General features: G+C 42.2%; 1 protein-coding gene across 13 annotated transcripts in view; it reads left to right on the top strand.

The window, feature by feature from the left end:
* LOC122548961 (uncharacterized) overlaps positions 1 to 21,186 on the top strand; it is a 428,093-nt gene that overhangs the window by 335,037 nt on the left and 71,870 nt on the right. For 12 of the 13 annotated variants that reach the window (XM_087986574.1, XM_087986577.1, XM_043687984.2 and 9 more), the window contains 2 exons: positions 65 to 159; positions 912 to 1,118. In XM_087986574.1, coding sequence (XP_087842700.1) covers positions 65 to 159; positions 912 to 1,118 — 302 coding nt within the window. The remainder of the gene's footprint in view (positions 1 to 64; positions 160 to 911; positions 1,119 to 21,186) is intronic. The other variant, XM_087986578.1, reaches the window with a different exon arrangement.

Below are 21,186 nucleotides of genomic sequence, written 5' to 3'. Positions count from 1 at the left end.
AAAATGTTTGGCCTTTCACTTTCACTAATTGCATTGTGCCCTTTTTTTTAAAAAATATCTACAGCCAAACCTGAAGAATCCTCAGCAGAAGGCATGGTTGGAACAGAAAGTGCTGTAACCTCCAAAGAGCGTCCATTGAGCACAGATGCAAAGGGAAAGGTAGAGATACATTTCAAGTTACAAAATTCTTTATTTAAGCTTTGTGTATTTGATTTGCACCTATATGTCATTTTAAATTTGTTTAGTCATGCTGAAGTTTAAAATCTGTGTTTTTGAGACAAAACATTTATTTTGGCACTTCTTTTGATTTTGTATTTAAAATGACAAAATACAGCTGCATAATTTTTTTTTAAACTGGCACCCACTGTTATTTGTCACTACCTTTTATTTCCAAGTGGTATTCCCAAGCTATACTGAGTATATTGCTGATAACTTGTTTCCGTACTCTAATGAGAGTACCACAGTACCGGTCAGAATGTGCCAGATTCCTGACCCAGGCGTTCATGTCACACTTGCTTCTGGAACAAGGCAATGGGATTAAACTGGTGAAAGTGAGGTAGTACATGTGACAGTCTCATGGGCATATGCGTAAACATATTTAGATGCCTGGTAAGGTATCTTCCCTGCTTCCCTCCTTTCCCTTTGCCCCCTCCTCACCCAGTCTGCTATCCCGTACCTTGCACCTTTTACTTGACTGGCTCCTACTTGTCACATGAAAGGAAAAGATCCTATTTTATGATATTTAAACCAATTCTGACCCACATATAATTAAAACTCTCAAAAACTCAATTTATTTAACACAAAATTATCTTTGGCATTTACTTTTGTTTTTATTTAGTTAGCTTTTTAATTCCATGCTTCCTTTGGCATTGTCGATTTTTGTTTTATTTTCTTTTGCTAATATGTAAAAGACGGGCACGCCAGCTGCAAAGATCTCACCAACCAAAAGTAAGCCACAGCCACCAGCCTCCCTTAAGCGACCTCCAGCAACTACTACCAGCCCCAATAAAAAACTTGTTACATCCACTTCAGCTACAACAGCAGCTTCTACTTCTAAGCGAGTTTCTTCTAGTCTGGTGCGACCTTCCTCTGCGACCACCAAAGAGATGAAACCAAAGGTAAGGATTGGTGGGAGGTGGGGTGGAAGATGTGGGTCAAGTATTAATTTTGCTTTGCTTTTTCTCTTTGGATTTAATATCCTTAGCCCTCTCCCTAGAAGTTTTTTTTGGGTAAGTTTGACTTGTTCAGTTGCTGCATTATGCTGAGTGAATTGATGTCTGTTTGCACTGCAAAAGGAATGCAATGCAATGCATCTTCTTTATGCTTCTTAGATGGAAATTGGGGATATCACCTAAGCTTACCATTCCTTTTTTTGTTTTGTTGGTTCTGACTATGGCATCAATAAAAGACAGTCAGCCTTGATGGTAATGCTCTCAGCTGTTGAATAACTTGCCATCAGCTACAAAGAGTTTCATATATCTAATTGATATTTGGAATACTATTGAAGCAAATGTGCCTGTGAAACTATATACCATCAAAGAATACTTACAGAAAAGGTAATGAAATAAAAGGCTGAAGCATTTGCAAGTATCTTTTGCCCAGAAGTGTCAAATGAATGATCCATCTTCACATGATATCAAGAAATGATTGAAGTCATTGGATACTGTTAAAGTTATGAGTCCTGACAAGATTCTGGCAATAGTACTGAAGATTTGTGCTCCAGAATTAACCACACCCCTAACCAAGCTGTCCCGTTGCAGTTCTAACACTGGCATCTACCTGGCAATGCAAAACATTACCCGGGTATGTCATGTCCACAAAAACCTAGGACAAATCAAACTTGGTCAGTGACTGCCCTTTCAATCTACTCTCAATTATCAGCAAAATGATTGCAGGGGTTAGTGTTTCAAGTCCAATATGAGTTGTCATCTTTTGAAGAAGAGCTGTATTGGATTTGAAATCTAACTTTATTTTAGCTCTGCACAGATGCTGCCAGACCTGCTGAGTTTTTCCAGAGTTTGTTTCTATTTAAGACCTCCAGCATTTGCAGTATTTTCCTTTTATTTAATGGAGGGGGTCATTGACAGTGTTATTAAATGACAACTGCAAATGAATAAACTGCTGAGACATTTAGTTTTGCTTCTAACCAGCCATATGATTGCTCACCTTATACAGTCCCAAATGTGAAAAAAAAAGAGCTGAACTCAAGGGAATTTGAGGATGACTACTCTTAATATTTAAATCAGCATTTTACTAAATGTGACATGGAACATGATTTGTGGTTGTTGGCTGTCAATCATTCAATCCCAGGATATCACTACAGCAGTTTCTCAGGGAAATGCTCCAACGACAACATTTAGCCATGGATTGATAAGTAGCAAGTAACATTTGTACCACACAAATGACAGGCAATGACTATCTTCTTCAAAACTCAGTCCAAAATTCACGTCTTGATATTCAATAGCATTACCATGGCTAAGTACCCCAGTATCAACATCTTGGGAGGGGGGGGGGGGGGGGAGCGGTTTAACCATTGACCAGAAACTGTACTAGAACACCCAAATAAATACTGTTTTACAAACATAAGTTAAAAGATAGGAATTCTTCCTAACTAAATGCTTGCATATAATCTACAAAGGGACAAGCCAAGTGTGTGGTGGAACACTGTGCACTTGCCTGGATACATGCAGCTGCAACAGCACTCAAGAAGCTTGATGCCATCCACAATAAAACAGCCCATTTGATTGAACCCAATCAAACATTTTAACCTTGACTCCCTCCACCAATGATGCACAGTGCCATAGCCAGCAACATGCACATCCCAAGAATCAATAAAAATAACAGTGAGCTGTTTGGGTCGTATGGTGGTAGATCAAATAACCTACTCTATCCCTGTTGAAGGGCCAAAGGCGTAGTCCATTTGATTAAAGTTAAGAATCGTTAGTGAAGCTATTATTTTTCTGTGTATATATTTTAGGCCATCAAATTGTGGAAAAGACATACAAGAGGAATTTGCTGTTCAATTACAGAAAGGCAAGAACTACAGAATAACAATGATGGATACTTGAATAATAGTAATCATGGATTGAGCTGGTGGAAGTAAAGAGACAGAGACATTTCTAAAATGTGTACAAGACTATTTTCTTGATCATTGTTTCTGGGCTAACACACACTCTACCACAGCTTCCCATCTTATGTCTCCCAGTCACTCAAGGCCTACTTCTTAAAATCTACAAACTGGATTGCCCTAACAAACTTATGGTTTCAGCTTTCCTGTCACACTGGATTTATTCATTCCTATCTTGACTCTTTCTCTCTTTCCCTCATCTTGTCTCTTTCCACTTACAGTTGTGTTTCTTTTGAAATTTTACATCAATATCCAGTTCCCGGTGCAAACCCTTTACGTGTCAGTACCACATCAGGATGGTCTAAAGGTTCTGTGCTCCTCCTTTGAAAGGAGGCCTGAATACTCCCCATCCACCTTCGCCCAACTTTGAATAATTTGTCTCTTAAGCAAATGGTAAGGCCTGTATCTTTGTGGGATATATGCAACATTTCTTGTTCCTGTCTTACGGAGATCCCTTCCCACATCTTTCTCTGGTATATCGATGACAACTTTAATACAATTTCCTGCTCTTGTTCAGATTTGGAAAATTTAATCAATTTTACTTTCCATTTTTATCCTTTTCTCACCTTCACCTGAACTTCTGACTCGTCCTTTCCCTCCCTTGACTTCACTGTTTCCATTTCTGTGGATAAGTCATTCACCAGTATCTATTACAAGTCTACTAATTCCTGCAGTTATTTTTAACTTACACTTCTTCCTCATCCGCCTTCCTTTAGCGACTAGATTCCATCCCCTGTTTCTGTCTCTTCACTACTTCTGTTTTAATGATGTCATTTTCCATGGAGTGCTTCTGACATCATCTTGCTTTTTCCTCAGCTGAGGATTTGCCACATTATGGTTGGTTTCAGCCATATCTGATCCATTCCTACACTTAGGGGAGAAAGTGAGGTCTGCAGATGCTGGAGATCAGAGCTGGAAATGTGTTGCTGGAAAAGCGCAGCAGGTCAGGCAGCATCCAGGGAACAGGAGAATTGACGTTTCGGGCATAAGCCCTTCTTCAGGAATGAGGCTTCCTGAGGAATGAGGAATGCTCATTCCTGAAGAAGGGCTTATGCCCGAAACGTCGATTCTCCTGTTCCCTGGATGCTGCCTGACCTGCTGCGCTTTTCCAGCAACACATTTCCAGCCCATTCCTACACTTACCCTTTCCCCTCCCTGCCTGAAAATTTATATGGTTCCCCTTGTCCTCATTTTCCACCCCATCAGCTACTGCATTCAGAGGATAATGTTTCATCATTTCCACCACCACCAGCAGGGTGCTATATTGAAACATATCTTCCTTCCTCCCCTCCATTACACTTTGTATTGTTCCTCTGTCACTCCTAACAGCTCTTCACACATCCCTTGGCAACTTCAGACAATTGCAGAAGGTGTGACGCTTGCCCTTTTACCTCTTCTCTTCTTACTGTCCAAGCCCCAACCAGCTTCTAGATCAAACAGTAGTTTAATTTTACTTCTTTCAATCCGCCCAATCATATTTGCTGCTCACAATGTGATCTCATCTGTGACGGCAATATTAAACACAAGTTGGGTAATATCTTTGTGGACCTTCCAGTCAGTCGCTTGCGATTTCAAATACATCAACTTTCTCTCATGCTAACATTTCATCCTAGGCCTGCAGCATTGTACCAGTGAAGCCCAATGCAAGCTGGAGCAACAGCATCTCATTAATACCATTATCCCTCTGCTACCATTATCCCTCTGCTACCATTAGCACCTCATTTACAGTTTGCTCTGTATACCCTCACTATCTGTTCCGTTTGTCCTCTCCCTTTAACAGCAACATAAAATCAATCATTTTCCAGCTCCCTTCAGTTCCGAAGAAGTTGTATTAGATTCAACATTAGCTCCATTTTTCTCGGCAGAGGTATTGTCAGACTTGCTATGTTTCTTGGGAGAAAGTGGGGACTGTAGATTTTGAAGATCAGAGTTGAGTGTGGTGCTAGAAAAGCCGGTCATGCAGCATCCAAGGAGCAGGAGAATCGACGTTTGATGAAAAACTTATGCTCAAAATGTCAATTCTCCTGCTCTTCGGATGCTGCCTGACCGGCTGTGCTTTTCCAGCACAACACTATCAAGTCTTGCAATGTTTCTTGCAGACTTTGCGTTTTTAATCTCCAATCTTCTGCGTCTGAAGTACTTAACTTTTACTTAAGGAAGAAAACCTTAATCTGATTCTGGGGAATAAAGTGGGGAAATGGAAATTCTTCCGGTGGTGAGATTTTAAGAAGAGTGAGTGTAATATTTAATTTAAAGTAATTATGAGAAAAGACAAAAAAAAATCAAAACTGAAATACTCAACTGAAACAGGTCTAATTTCAATGAATTTAAATAGTTGCCTGTGATGAATTTAAAGCGAAGTTTGTGAAGCACAGGATTAATTGAACATTTGGAAACTTTGAGGAGAAAGTGTATGTACTCATATGAGGAGAAATGTGAAAGGCACCCAAAGCTACCTTCTGTGACTACCTGGTCAGGTCCACGCCCCCCAACAACCCACCCTTCCTTTCTGGCACCCTCCCCTGCCACCGCAGGAATTGCAAAACCTGCGCCCACACCTCCCCCTTCACCTCCATCCAAGGCCCCAAAGGGGCTTTCCAGGATGTGCTTTACCTGCACATCCACCAATATCATTTATTGTATCCGTTGCTCCCGATGCGGTCTCCTCTACATTGGGGAGACTTGACGCCTCCTAGCAGAGCGCTTTAGGGAACATCTCCGGGACACCTGCACCAATCAACCCCACTGTCCTGTGGCCCAACATTTCAACAACCCCTCCCACTCTGCCGAGACATGCAGGTCCTGGGCCTCCTCCACTGCTGCTCCCTCACCATCCGACGCCTGGAGGAAGAACGCCTCATCTTCTGCCTTGGAACACTTCAATCCCATGGCATCAATGTGGATTTCACCAGTTTCCTCATTTTCCCCTTCCCCTACCTCACCACAACTCCAACCTTCCAGCTTAGCACCGTCCCTGTGACCTGTCCTACCTGCCTATCTTCCTTTCCACCTATCCACTCCACCCTCCTCTCTGACCTATCACCTTCATCCCCACGAGGTAAAAACAATGATTGCAGATGCTGGAAACCAGATTCTGGATCAGTGGTGGTGGTAGAGCACAGCAATTCAGGCAGCATCCGACGAGCAGCAAAATCGACCTTTCGGGCAAAAGCCCTTCATCAGGAATAAAGGCAGAGAGCCTGAAGCGTGGAGAGATAAGCTAGAGGAGGGTGGGGGTGGGGAGAAAGTAGCATAGAGTACAATAGATGAGTGGGGGAGGAGATGAAGGTGATAGGTCAGGGAGGAGAGGGTGGAGTGGATAGGTGGAAAAGGAGTTAGGCAGGTCGGACAAGTCCGGGCAGGTCAAGGGGACAGTGCGGGCTGGAAGTTTGAAACTAGGATGAGGTGGGGGAAGGGGAAATGAGGAACCTGTTGAAGTCCACATTGATGCCCTGGGGTTGAAGTGTTCCGAGGCAGAAGATGAGGCGTTCTTCCTCCAGGCGTCTGGTGGTGAGGGAGCGGCGGTGAAGGAGGCCCAGGACCTCCATGTCCTCGGCAGAGTGGGAGGGGGAGTTGAAATGTTGGGCCACGGGGCGGTTTGGTTGATTGGTGCGGGTGTCTCTGAGATGTTCCCTGAAGCGCTCTGCTAGGAGGCGCCCAGTCTCCCCAACGTAGAGGAGACCACATCGGGAGCAACGGATACAATAAATGATATTAGTGGATGTGCAGGTAAAACTTTGATGGATGTGGAAGGCTCCTTTAGGGCCTTGGATAGAGGTGAGGGAGGAGGTGTGGACACAGGTTTTACAGTTCCTGCGGTGGCAGGGGAAAGTGCCAGGATGGGAGGGTGGGTCGTAGGGAGGCGTGGAACTGACCAAGTAGTCACGGAGGGAACGGTCTTTGCGGAAGGCGGAAAGGGGTGGGGAGGGAAATGTATCCCTGGTGGTGGGGTCATTTTGGAGGTGGCAGAAATGTCGGCGGATGATTTGGTTTATGCGGAGGTTTGTAGGGTGGAAGGTGAGCACCAGGGGCGTTCTGTCCTTGTTACGGTTGAAGAGGTGGTGTCTGAGGGCGGAGGTGCGGGATGTGGACGAGATGCGTTGGAGGGCATCTTTAACCACGTGGGAGGGGAAATTGCGGTCTCTAAAGAAGGAGACCATCTGGTGTGTTCTATGGTGGAACTGGTCCTCCTGGGAGCAGATACGGCAGAGGCGGAGGAATTGGGAATACGGGATGGCATTTTTGCAAGAGATAGGGTGGGAAGAGGTGAAATCCAGGTAGCTATGGGAGTCGGTGGGTTGGTGGGAAGAGGTGTAATCCAGGTAGCTGTGGGAGTCGGTGGGTTGTGGGAAGAGGTGTGCCTCCGCCTCCGAGCTTACTTTCACAATCAGGATTCCCGCCCACCTCCAACACACTTCATCCACCTGGACACCCCGCGCTGGTCTATTACCTGCCCTCGACCTCTTCATTTCTAACTGCCGCCGGGACATTAACCGCCTCAACCTGTCGACCCCCCTCCCCCACTCCAACCTCACACCCTCACAATGCGCAGCCATCCACTCCCTCTGCTCCAATCCCAACCTCACCATTAAGCCAGCGGATAAAGAGGGCGCAGTGGTAGTCTGGCGCACTGACCTCTACACCGCTGAAGCCAAACGCCAACTCGAGGACACCTCTTCCTACTGCCCCCTCGACCATGACCCCACCCCCCATCACCAAACCATCATCTCCCAGACCATACAGAACCTCATCACCTCAGGAGATCTCCCATCCACAGCTTCCAACCTCATAGTCCGGGAACCCCGCACTGCCCGGTTCTACCTCCTTCCCAAGATCCACAAGCCTGACCACCCTGGCCGACCCATTGTCTCAGCATGCTCCTGCCCCACTGAACTCATTTCTACCTACCTCGACACTGTCCTATCCCCCCTAGTCCAGGAACTCCCCACATACGTTCGAGACACCACCCACGCCCTCCACTTCCTCCAAGACTTCCGTTTCCCCGGTCCCCAACGCCTCATCTTCACCATAGGTATCCAATCCCTCTACACCTCCATCCGCCATGACCAGGGCCTCCAAGCCCTCAGTTTTTTCCTCTCCAGACGTCCCCAGCAGTACCCTTCCACCGACACTCTCATTCGTTTGGCCGAACTGGTCCTCACCCTTAACAATTTCTCCTTTGAATCCTCCCACTTCCTCCAGACCAAAGGGGTAGCCATGGGCACACGTATGGGCCCCAGCTATGCCTGTCTCTTTGTTGGCTACGTAGAACAGTTGACCTTCCGTAATTACACCGGCACCACTCCCCACCTCTTCCTCCGCTACATTGATGACTGCATTGGCGCCACCTCGTGCTCCCGCGAGGAGGTTGAGCAATTCATCAACTTCACCAACACATTCCACCCTGACCTTAAATTTACCTGGACCATCTCTGACACCTCCCTCCCCTTCCTGGACCTCTCCATCTCCATTAATGACGACCGACTTGACACTGACATTTTTTACAAACCCACTGACTCCCACAGCTACCTGGATTTCACCTCTTCCCACCCTATCTCTTGCAAAAATGCCATCCCGTATTCCCAATTCCTCCGCCTCTGCCGTATCTGCTCCCAGGAGGACCAGTTCCACCATAGAACACACCAGATGGCCTCCTTCTTTAGAGACCGCAATTTCCCCTCCCACGTGGTTAAAGATGCCCTCCAACGCATCTCGTCCACATCCCGCACCTCCGCCCTCAGACCCCACCCCTCCAACCGTAACAAGGACAGACGCCCCTGGTGCTCACCTTCCACCCTACAAACCTCCGCATAAACCAAATCATCCGCCGACATTTCCGCCACCTCCAAAAAGACCCCACCACCAGGGTTATATTTCCCTTTCCGCCTTCCGCAAAGACTGTTCACTCCGTGACTACCTGGTCAGTTCTACGCCCCCCTACAACCCACCCTCCCATCCTGGCACTTTCCCCTGCCACCTCAGGAACTGTAAAACCTGTGCCCACACCTCCTCCCTCACCTCTATCCAAGGCCCTAAAGGAACCTTCCACATCCATCAAAGTTTTACCTGCACATCCACCAATATCATTTATTGTATCCGTTGCTCCCGATGTGGTCCCCTCTACGTTGGGGAGACTGGCCGCCTCCTAGCAGAGCGCTTTAGGGAACATCTCAGAGACACCCGCACCAATCAACCAAACCGCCCCGTGGCCCAACATTTCAACTCCCCCTCCCACTCTGCCGAGGACATGGAGGTCCTGAGCCTCCTTCACCGCCGCTCCCTCACCACCAGACGCCTGGAGGAAGAACGCCTCATCTTCCGCCTCGGAACACTTCAACCCCAGGGCATCAATGTGGACTTCAACAGGTTCCTCATTTCCCCTTCCCCCACCTCATCCTAGTTTCAAACTTCCAGCCCGCACTGTCCCCTTGACCTGTCCGGACTTGTCCGACCTGCCTAACTCCTTTTCCACCTATCCACTCCACCCTCTCCTCCCTGACCTATCACCTTCATCTCCTCCCCCACTCATCTATTGTACTCTATGCTACTTTCTCCCCACCCCCACCCTCCTCTAGCTTATCTCTCCACGCTTCAGGCTCTCTGCCTTTATTCCTGATGAAGGGCTTTTGCCCGAAAGGTCGATTTTGCTGCTCGTCGGATGCTGCCTGAATTGCTGTGCTCTTCCAGCACCACTGATCCAGACCCTTCATCCCCACCCCCATTCACCTATTGTACCCTATGCTACTTTCTCCCCACCCCTCCTCTCATTTATCTCTCCACTCTGCAGGTACCCTGCCTCTATTCCTGATAAAGGGCTTTTGCCCGAAACGTCGATTTTCCTGCTCCTCAGATGATACTTGACCTGCTGTGCTTTTCCAGCACCACTCTAATCTTTTACCTTTACCCAAAGCCAGTCATTTCTGGGTAACTAAAGATACAGAAGCTAAAATTTAAAAACAAAAATTTATGATAATTATAAGATTCATAATGCAGTACAGAAACAAGTTGAATGTAGTAAGGACATAGAAGATCAAGAAAAGATGGATTAGTGAAGAAAAATGGAACATGAGACTGGATTAGTGCTAATATAAAGGGGAATCCAAAAGGCTTTCATAAACAATATATCAAAAGGTACTTTTTACAAAAGGGATGGAACTAAATAGGAAGAAATAATGAACTAGAGGCATGGCTGAAGTACTAAGCGAAAAGTTAAAATGATGATACAGCAAGCAATTAGGAAACAAAATGGTATTTTAGCATCAGATTGCAAAGGTTTTAAATACTGTATGTAAGTAAGGACAGCTCTAGCAATTACATAGTGTTATGGTGAGATCAATTTTGAGATTTGTCTGCAGTTTTAATTGCTTACTATGGAAGGTTATATTTGTTTAGAGAGGTTAGAATTAAGGTTCATTAGATTGATTCCTGGGATAGGCAGTGTTTGAACATAAGTTGATGTCAATGTAATGTAAAATTCTGAGAGATTTTGATAAGTTCAATGCTGAAAGAATGATTTATCTTGCTGGAGAATCTAGAACCAGGATGAAGTATTAGCCAGAGCTGAAAATGTGTTGCTGGAAAAGCGCAGCAGGTCAGGCAGCATCCAAGGAGCAGGAGAATCGAGCCCTTCCCAAAACGTCGATTCACCTGCTCCTTGGATACTGCCTGACCTGCTGCGCTTTTCCAGCAACACATTTTCAGCTCTGATCTCCAGCATCTGCAGTCCTCACTTTCTCCTTAAAGTATTAGCCAGACCAAGACTAAGATGAAGACAAATTTCTTCATTCTAAAGTTTGTGATTATTTGGAATTTTGATAATTTTTGGCCATTAAGGGAGTTGTCGTAAGAGTTGCCGCAGATGTTATCTGGTTCTTCGTAGAATTCTTTTGAAGTAGATTTGGGAGTAGGATTAGTATAATTAGGTTGGGCCTCCTCTGCGCTCTGAGTCTCTTTGCTGTCACCAACCCTTGTAATACTCATGTGGGGTGTACTAGTATTACGTAGCGAGGTTGTAGCCTTGAGTAACAAGAGTAGTTTATTTGTCATAGTAGTACATAGTGGGTTAATTGATCTTAAATTTTGTTGATTACATTAGCACTAGGTAAGAGATATTGTTATCTCTTATGCAATAGTAACTAGTAACCAAGTCTGTGCTGCATGGCTGTAGACACTGGAATAACTAACGATTCTAACAGCAGACTATAACAACTGACTGGCTCCTCCCAGAGGCCGTCCTTTAAATATCAGTGGGTTGACCAAATCCAAAGCTTCCAAGATAACAGTCTCAGGCCAACTCTTTGTACAACAGGAACCAAACGATACAATGACAGGTGAGAAAGTCCAGTCATTGTTTTATTGAAAGGTTGTATACCCTGGCCCTGCATCTGTTTCTTAGTTATGCACGTGACATTTTTTTCCCTAGTGCAGACAGATGCATTCAAATTGGCAATAAAAGAAGTGCTAGTAGCATTATTAAATTGGGTTAAATTTGAAGAAGAGGATGTACTTCAAATAATTGGTAGATCTCAAAGTAATAGAGTTTCTTGTTCCAGATTAAAATTTAGTGAAGAAAATAATGTGGAAATTGGAGGATCACAAATGCTGCCCATCTGTTTTAAAAATGAAGTCATATCCCAGCAATATACAAGCCTGTCAGTCTATTATCAGTAATGGGTGAGCTTTACAGACAATATTGTAAAACAAAGATATTTGGTATTTGGGAAAAAAAGGGTGAAGAAATGAAAGTCTAAATTATTTGTTCAAGGCAAATTGATTGACAAGCTTGGTTCTTTCACAAACGTTGAGTACATGCAGTTGTTTAGGACCTTGCAAATGGTCTATGATAAAATACCCAGTTAGCAAAATTAAAGGTTGCAGGATTAAAGAGACAGAGGCAGGAGAGATGCAAATTTGACTCTGGGACAGAAAATAAGATTACTTGTGAATGGTTGTTTATCAGAATGGAGGGTAACATACAAGTGGTATTCGGGGGTTTGCATTAGAATTGATGCTTTTTTCTGAATGTTAATGACCTGGACTGGGATGTAGGGGCAATAAGAAATTTGAAAACTAAATAAACCTTGATACACAGGAATAGATCTGAAGGACACAAACTGGAAAAAGGGCAGATGGAAATTTAACAGATCTGTAGTAGTATGAAGTGATGCATTTGGTTGGAAGGAGGAGGATAACAATATCAATTAAATTATATAATTTTAATAAACATACAGGAATTGGATGTGGTTGGTATTGGTATCACACTGATATTACATCTCAATGCTAACAACTCCAAAAGTTGAGCATTGCACTGGGATGCCGGCCTAATGTATCCTCTGAGGTTGTGGAGTGGAAATTTGAAATGCTGATGTTCTCACTACAAAGACAACCACACTTCCAATGGAGTTAAGGTTATGCTGTAAATATTTAAAAAAGGAAGTGCATAGACAGTAATTTGATGTCATTGCCCAGAATATGGATATTCTCTAGGTATTTTTAATTCTTCTGTTTTGTTCTGATGATACTGGCAAGAATTGAGAAACAAGTTTGTTTTATCTTTGTTTTGAATACAAACACTAGAAATTCTCAACAATCTGGCAGTTCTTTTGATGTCATTGAAATCACTTGCTCTTCTGTCCCCTTTCTTTATTGCTTTGTTTTCGAGTTTTTTTGTCTGCTGCAAACATTTCAAACAAGCTGATTGACATTCACAACCTCTTACTCTCAAGATCTCGAGAGCAGTGGCCTGTATATAAGTGGCATAGATAATATTTTGACTTAACCAAGCTACAGCCTATAATGGAAGAAACATCCTTCCTACCAACTTTGAATTGAATATTCTGATATTTAGATGAACATTAAATTGGACATATTGTTGGATAATCAGAGAGTCTGGCTTCAAGATAGCCCATCAACCCATCTCATGGCAACTGCAGTCTGTTCTGGTTCCAGTTTACAGTACCAGACTAATTGAAATCTATGGAGCTTAACACCAATCAGCACATTTAATATTTGCCTGTAGGGTTGTTTGCTCTGGCAGAAGAATGCTGCTGGGCTTTGCGCTATTATTGTCATTAGAATCAAAGAAAATAGGAGCAGGAGGAGGCCATTCTGCCATGCAACGTCATTATGGCTGATAATCTAAATCGGTGTCCTGGTCCCACTTTCTCCCCATACCCTTTGATCCCTTTGTCCCTAATTTCTATAATTAATTCCTTGAAATTATTCAATGTTTGGCCTCCACTGCTTTCTGTGGAAAAGAATTCCATAGGCTCACCACTTTGGGTGAAAAAGTTTCTCCTCATCTCCATCCTAAATACTACCTTGTATCCTTAGGCTGTGACCCCTAATTCTGGACTAGTTCTGTTAGAATTTTATAGATGTTTGAAGTTCTCTCATTATTCTAAATATGTGAATATAGCCCTAAATGCTCCAGTCTCTCTCATATTGTCCTGCTATCCCAGGAATCAATCTGGTAAATTTTTGTTGCACTCCATCTATACCCAGGAGTATTGTTCCTCTGATGAGGAGACCAAAGTTGCACATAGTACTGCAGGCATAATCTCAGAGGCCCTGTACAATTGCAGCAAAACCCTTGCTGCTCTACTTAAATCTTCATGCTATGAAGGTCAACATATCATTTGCCTTCACCCCAGGCATGCTTACCTTCATGAAGAACATTTAGGTTTCATACCCCTTCCTCAATCTGTCATCATTCAGATAATGTGCCTTGCTGTTTTTGTGACCAAAGTGGATAACCTCACATTTATCTATATTATACTTTCTCTTTCATTCATTTACCAGTTTGATTCAACTTCACTAATTCATTGTGAAGCATCTTTGAATCCTCCTCCATTCACTCTCCCTTCCAGCTTTGTGCCATCTGCAAATTTGAAGATAATACATTTGGTTCCCTCATCTAAATCATTAAAATATTTTGTGAATAGGTAGCATCCAAACACTGCTCCCTGCAGTACTCTGCTAGGCACTGGCTGGCATTCAGAAAATGAACTGTTTAACCTTGCTCTTTGTTTCCTGTCGGCCAACCAATTCCCTATCTATGTCAGTACATTATGTCCGATCCCATGTGCTTTAATTTAAGATGTCTAATGTGGGACCTTATTGAAAACCTTCTCAAAGTCTAAGTAAACCACATCTATTGGCTCCCCTTTATCCAATCTACTAGTTATGTCATCCAAAAATATTCCAGGAAATTTGTCAAACATTTGTAAATGTATGCTGACTGTCTGATCTGTCATTGTTTCCCAAGTGCTCTACTATTTAAATCTTCTCTAATGAACTCTAACATTTCCTGCTATAGATATCAGGCATGTCATAGCACCATTCATACAAAAGTATTGGAATTCTCATGATGTCTTGACTGATAATTATCTTTCAAACAATGCCACTAAAACCAATTAACTAGTCATTATTTTATACTATTTCTCATCAAATTGACTTACCATCACATTCCGACATTACAACAATGACTGTACCTCTGAACTATTTTATTGTGAAAATTCTGGAACATTCTGCAGATTTGAAAGTATATAAATGAAAGATTGTTCCTTCAATTCATTTCATTATATACTTTAGCCTAATAGTCTTTATTTGCTAACTGTTACTCTGCCATCCTTGAATATGAGTTGAAGTCATATTTCAAGGCACATACAGGAGTATAAATCAATATTTTGGGGATGGAGCAGGAAAAGCCAGGAGCAGACAAATGCCAATGATTCAGTATCTCTCACCTTTTATACAGAAATAAATTTCATGAAGTTTTTAGAGTTTAAGGGAATTGAGAACAAGAAAGAGAAACAGGAATTTAGAGTAATTCACCTAGCTACCTTCCAACACCAATGTATTTCACTTCACTGCTCCCTCCCACCGCACTGTGTACCCTGCCTCAAATGTTTACTATTCCCCTTAAAGATGCAATCAACACATTCCTTGCTGTCTTAACTCTGAAGAATGGAAGTTTTTCAACTTATCTCTGATTCTTGAATGTTACAATTGACTACAACATCAATTACAATTTGCATATGAAGCTCAAGTCACAAAAATCAGACAACACCAGGTGAGAGTCCAACAGGTTTATTTGGAGGCAGTAGCTTTCGAAGCGCTGCTGCTTCATCAAATGGTGAACTACCTAATGAAGAAGCAACACTTTGAAAGCCTCCAAATAAACTTGTTGGACTATAACCTGGTGTTGTGTGATTTTAACTTTGTCCACCCCAACACTGGCTCCTCCAAATCAAGTCACAGAAAGCACGCATACAACCTCAGTAAGCTTCACACCAGCAGTTAGGGGAAAACCTGTCTGAATTTTAAAAAATAGTCAAGGTGCAAGTGTATTTCTGGGCACTTAGAGCACACTTCTTTTATTTTCATTTTTAAAGTTCTAATCGAGTTAAACCGCTAATAAAGCAATTGACATGAGTTACATTTAACAGTCAGTCACCTGAAACCTGTATAAGGCTACAATAGATGGTGGTTACTCTTGAAGGTTAACAATTGTGACTCATCTTTGCCCTATTTAAGAAAGGGATTGTTAAAAGCCCATAATCAGTAAGTTTTAAACAAGCTCTTGAGATAGAATGTCTCGAGTAAAATACAGCCAGAGTTAGTGCATATTTCTGGGAATTTTGAGCACCATAGAGGTGCTTTTTGCTTTTCTTTAAACCCATGTCATTTATAGTTTGTAAAGACTATGTTCTATACTAACAAGGGCCAGGCAATAGGATCTGTGGAATAATTGATATTTTATGATGTTATCCATCTTCCAAAAAGTGTAAGTCACAGCAGGTAAACTGGAAGCTGTAGTCTATTCTTTCATCTTATGATGCTGGATAAACTCTCCTGCTGAATTTAAACCAGTAACACAGAAAAGATTTATCCCATGCAGTAATCTGTGAAAATTAGAGAGGCCAAGAGCTATTTATTTAAAGTTAACCGCTTTATTTCTTAAGGTATAACAGAGAATAATTGACTAACAATTATTTACAACTCCTTCCTCTAACCTGTCTGTGACCTTCTCTTCTATAACACTAGTCTGATATCCCCGATTTAAGATTTACCAAAAATTCAAGCAAATCAAATGAATAACAATACAATAGAAGAGGAATTCTCTTGCATGTGTGGAATATAAAGTGGGAAAATGTGAATTTGAACATTTTGGAAGGAAGAACCAAAACACAGTATAATTAAATGGAGATAAACTGCAAAACATATGTGTGCATGAAACACAAAGTATACAGGTTCAGCAGGTAATCTGGAAAGCTAATAGAAAGTTGACCCTTATTTCAAGAAGTTTGGAGCCTAAAAGTAGGGAAGTCTTCCTGCAATTATATAATGTGCTGGTGAGATTAAATCTAGAGTGTTTGGAGTAGTTTAGATCCCCTTAAAGGAAAAATATTTCATTGGAAGCATTTCAGTGAAGGTTTAGTAGGATGATTCCATTTTGGAAGGATTGTCTTATGAGCAAAGGTTAAATAGTTTGGGACTCTACTCACGAATATAGAAGAATGAGAGGTGATCTCATTGAAATAAATGGGAGTCTTAAGGGGCTTGACAGGGTAAATGTTGAGAGAATGTTTCCCTCATGGGAAAGTTGAGGACCAGAGGGCATGGTTTCAGAATAGAAGGGGCCAATTTAAGATTGAGATGAGGAAGAATATCTTTCAGAAGGTTGAAAGTCTTTGGAGCTCCTTGTCACAGAGCTGTGGATACAGAGCCTGGTTTAAATTGATAGATTCTTGATCAGTAGGGGAATAGAGGATTACAGAGGTAAAAAACAGGCAAGTGGATGTGAGGAATGTCAGATCAACCATGATCCTATTGAATGGCAGAGGTGGTGGTGCCAGCAGCAAATGATCTCTAAACTTTTCCTATTTCTTATGGTGTTGTCTGGTTTATTTAGACTTTCAGAAGGCTTTGATAATTTCAACGTAAGAGATTAGTGTGTACAATTAAAGCACATTGGTTTGGGGTAGTGTATTGAAATGAATGGAGAACTGCTTTGCAGAAATTAAATAGTAGGAGTAAACAAGTCTTTTTCTAAATGGCAGGTAGTGACTAGTGGGGTACTACAGGGATCAGTGTTAGGACCTCAGCTCTTCACAATATATAATAATGATTTATGATGTGGAGGTGCCAGTGTTGGACTGGGATGGACAAAATTAAAATTCACACAATACCAGGTTATAGTCCCAACAGGTTTATTTGGAAGTACAAGCTTTGGGAGTGTTGTTCCTTCATCAGGTAACTAGTGGGGCAGGATCATAAGACACAGAATTTGTAGCAAAAGATACATGCAACTGATACAATATTTTGAACGTGCCTAGATTACTGTTAAGTCTTGCATCTTTTAGAATAGGTTGCAGGTATCGATTCATTAATATGTAAATCCCAGAATTACCTTCAAGTCACATTCCTGAGAACTTAAGGTTTTGTTAAAAAAAAAGTGACATCTCAGCTCAGACAGTGTACTAAAGGTATGAGGTTGGAGTCTGCCTGTGTTCCACTCTTGAGTCAGATTCGTTCTATTTCCAAAGTAGGTATTTCTAAAATGTCACATATACTGACTGCCTGCAGATTGTGTGGCCTTTGAACAAAAATTGTATCTGCAAACACAAATTCACCCTATAGACTTATATGTGTGTATTTGTGCATGTGATGGAGAGCATGTGTGTGAGACAGAATATTACCCTGTGAAGGTGTGCACATGGGTAAGAGTGTGTGGGGTAAATGTGTATGTGTGTCAGACAGTGTGTGTATAAGAGAAAGTCTGCGTGAGTGTGTGAACGTGTGCTTGTGTGTGAGAATGTATAGTGTAGTGGGGTCGCCTGTCGTGTGACATGAACCCAAGGTCCCGGTTAAGGCCACCCTCATGGTACCGAACTTGGCTGTCAGTCTTTGCTTGGCCACTCTGCATTGTTGCGTATCTCTAAGTCTGCCTTGGAGGATGGCCGTCCGAAGATCCAAGGTTGAATGTCCCTGATCCCTGGAGTATTCCCTGACTGGATGGGATTGTTGCATGGTGTCCATTCATGTTTCCATAGCGATGCTTGGTCTCGCCAATGTACCATGCTTTGGGACATCCTTGCCTGCAGTGTATATATCAGGCCTTGGTGGGACCACACCTGGAATATTGTGTGCAGTTTCGGTTATCTGAAGAAGGATGCTCCTGCCATAGAGCGCATGCAAAGAAGGTATTCCAGACTGATCCCTGGGATGGCAGAACTGATGTATGATGAGGGGTTGAATTGGTTAGGATTGTTTAGAAGAATGTGAGGGAATCTAATAGAGACCTATAACATTCCAACAGGACTAGACAGGGTAGATGCAAGAATGATGATCTCGATGACGAGGGAGTCGAGAACAAGGGATGAGAATTGAAAGATATGGCATAAACCATTTAGGAATGAGATAAGGTGAATGATATTCACCCAGAGAGTGGTAAGCCTGTGGAATTCTTTACCACAGAACATAATCAAGGCTGTAACAAGGAGTTGAATATAGCACTTGGAGCCAAAGGGATTAAAGGATATGGGAGGAACGCAGGAGCAAACTATTGAGTTGGATGATCAACCATGATCATAATGAATGGTAATGCATACTTGGAAAGGCCGAATGGTCGTTTCATCCAATTTTTATCTGTTTCTATATTCAGTGGGTATTAGGGAAGGCAAATGGATGTTGGCCTTTGTCAAAGGTACGTAAATAGGAAAGTCTTGCTAAAAGGCACTTGTTAAACCATATCGAACAAAAGATACACTGGTATTTGAGAGACACTAATGAAAGTTCACCATTAAGTGGATCCCATGTGTAGAAGGATTGTCTTAAGAGGAAAGATTGAGTAGATTTGGCCTATGCTGACTGGAGTATAAAATAATGAGAGGCATCCTGATTAAATTCTTAGGGGTGCTGACAAAGTAGGTGCAGAGCGGCTTTTTCCTCCTTGTGGGAGAGTCTTGAATCAGAGGGCACAATCTCAGAGTAAGGGGTTTTAAACAAAAAGGAAGTTCTTCTCTTCTGGGGTGGTAAATCTATGAAGTTCTTTCAAGGCTGATTCACTAATTATATTTAAGGCTGCAATAGACAATTTATTTTTTAATTGGTAAGAATCTAGAGTCTTCTGGAATGAGAAGAAAGTGGAATTGAGGATTAAGGATTCTTTTTATGATCTCAGTGAATGAAGACAAAACAGATCTGTTGGATGGAATGGCCCACTTCTGCCACTGTCTTATGGTCTTTTATTCTACATTGTGATTTTAATTTCATGATGTGTCTCCAGGGGCTTCCCAGGAGCATTATAAAACAAGTATGATACCAGTTCACATAAGGAGATGTTAAGTCAGGTGATCAAAAGCTAGGTTGAAAAGGTAGCATTTAAGGTGAATATTTAAAGGCATAAAATGAGTTAGAGGGGTGCAGAGATACAGGGAGAATTCCATATCATGGGGGTGCTAGGCAACTAAATACACAATCATCAATGGTGTAGCAGTTATAATTGGGAATGCAAATAGGGTGACTAATAAAGGAGCACAGACATCTCTAAACAATATGGTCTTACAGGAAATTACACAGATAAGGAGAAGAAAGGCATTAGAGGGATTTGAAAACAACAATAATTGTCCATCACACCAAAATGGCATATGATGACACCTGTGTTGTCACCTGACCACATCTGGACAAGCCACAGGAAGTGATTGTTCATGCACCAGTCATGTCACCATGTTCCATGTGTGCACTGTTTATAAGAGACTGGGGAGGTTAGGCTGGGACAAAAGCTGGCACTGCGAGAGTCTTGTACTGAGTTGGGGGGGCAACCTCTGTTGATTTGTCTATTCGTGTTTTAGTTTAAAAGACTTAAATACCTGAAGAACCATTCAAAACGTATAATTTCTTCATTGTCGTCATAGAGTATAGCTGCTATTTTCTGGTGCACACACCAATGATGTCAGCTTCCTACTGCCCAAGCATTCTCTGCAGGTAGTGTTTATATGAATTACAGTCTTAAGAAACTCAAACACTAATTGTAAAATGAAGGTATTGCTCAACCATGAGGTTAACCAATAAGCCAACCCAAGGAAATGTTTGATACAAATCCAGCCAAATAAAACCTATTCATCATTTTATAAATCTCAAATAAACCTTATCTGCTTCAGTGGCAATTGTTTCAGTACAGCACATCTTTTCTAACAGCTGCAAATTATAATCCATGGTCTCATCTTGTAATAGTTTTTTATCTATTTTCATGATGTGACTCATGCTGGCAAAACCTTCTCTGTTTGTCCTAAAAACCATTCTGATCCTTGGGATGGCACTGCTGTGTCTGTCTCAACAAATTTCAGCATTTGGATTAACAGCAATGGAGGAGTGGCAATTGACAATGGTGTGTGACTTAGTGAGACAGTGGCTGATGATGACATTCCCATAAATTGCCCTGATTAGCTGATTTGGTAGCAGAGCTCTCAAATAGCAAATAGCATTACTCCGACAACTGTTGTCTGCTTACTTTCACATCTCTTCAATTATATTAACTTCTGCATTCTTTCTGGAGCAAGATTACAACGAATTGGAATGATCCTGAACTGAGCATCAGTAAGTTCCTTATTAGGAAGCAGGTATTTTTTGATGGCAATATTTATTACGATACTGATAATTGAGAGGTGACACACAACTGTAATTCTTCATTAGATTTGTTCTGGTCATGTATGCACTTCTCATTGGTTTCTTGACTTGATAAATGTTGGGGAATTTTTAAGGCGTTTAAAAGTAGGATTACTGAATAGATAGACAGTTAATTCAGTTACAAATGTCCACCATACCTCCATGACTTGCGTACTTGTAGGCTGATCAATTTATCCTCCGTCTGACCTACTCTGCAGTAGTAAAGCATTACAAACTGTAAGGTGCCTTCATTTTGAAGAGGGAGTTGGTCTTCACTCGTCAGTTCAGGACTGTACAGAAACTTGGAATGGTATGACCTAGTTATCATGGTACACATGGCATAGGTATGATGAGCAAAGAGGTTCTGCATGGACAATGAGAGGTCAGGT

Source organism: Chiloscyllium plagiosum, unplaced genomic scaffold, assembly GCF_037043375.1.
Source record: "Chiloscyllium plagiosum isolate Xiang-an unplaced genomic scaffold, Cpla_swu_hap1 HiC_scaffold_4, whole genome shotgun sequence".
NCBI lineage: Eukaryota > Metazoa > Chordata > Chondrichthyes > Orectolobiformes > Hemiscylliidae > Chiloscyllium > Chiloscyllium plagiosum.
This window is presented reverse-complemented; position numbering and strand designations above follow the sequence as displayed.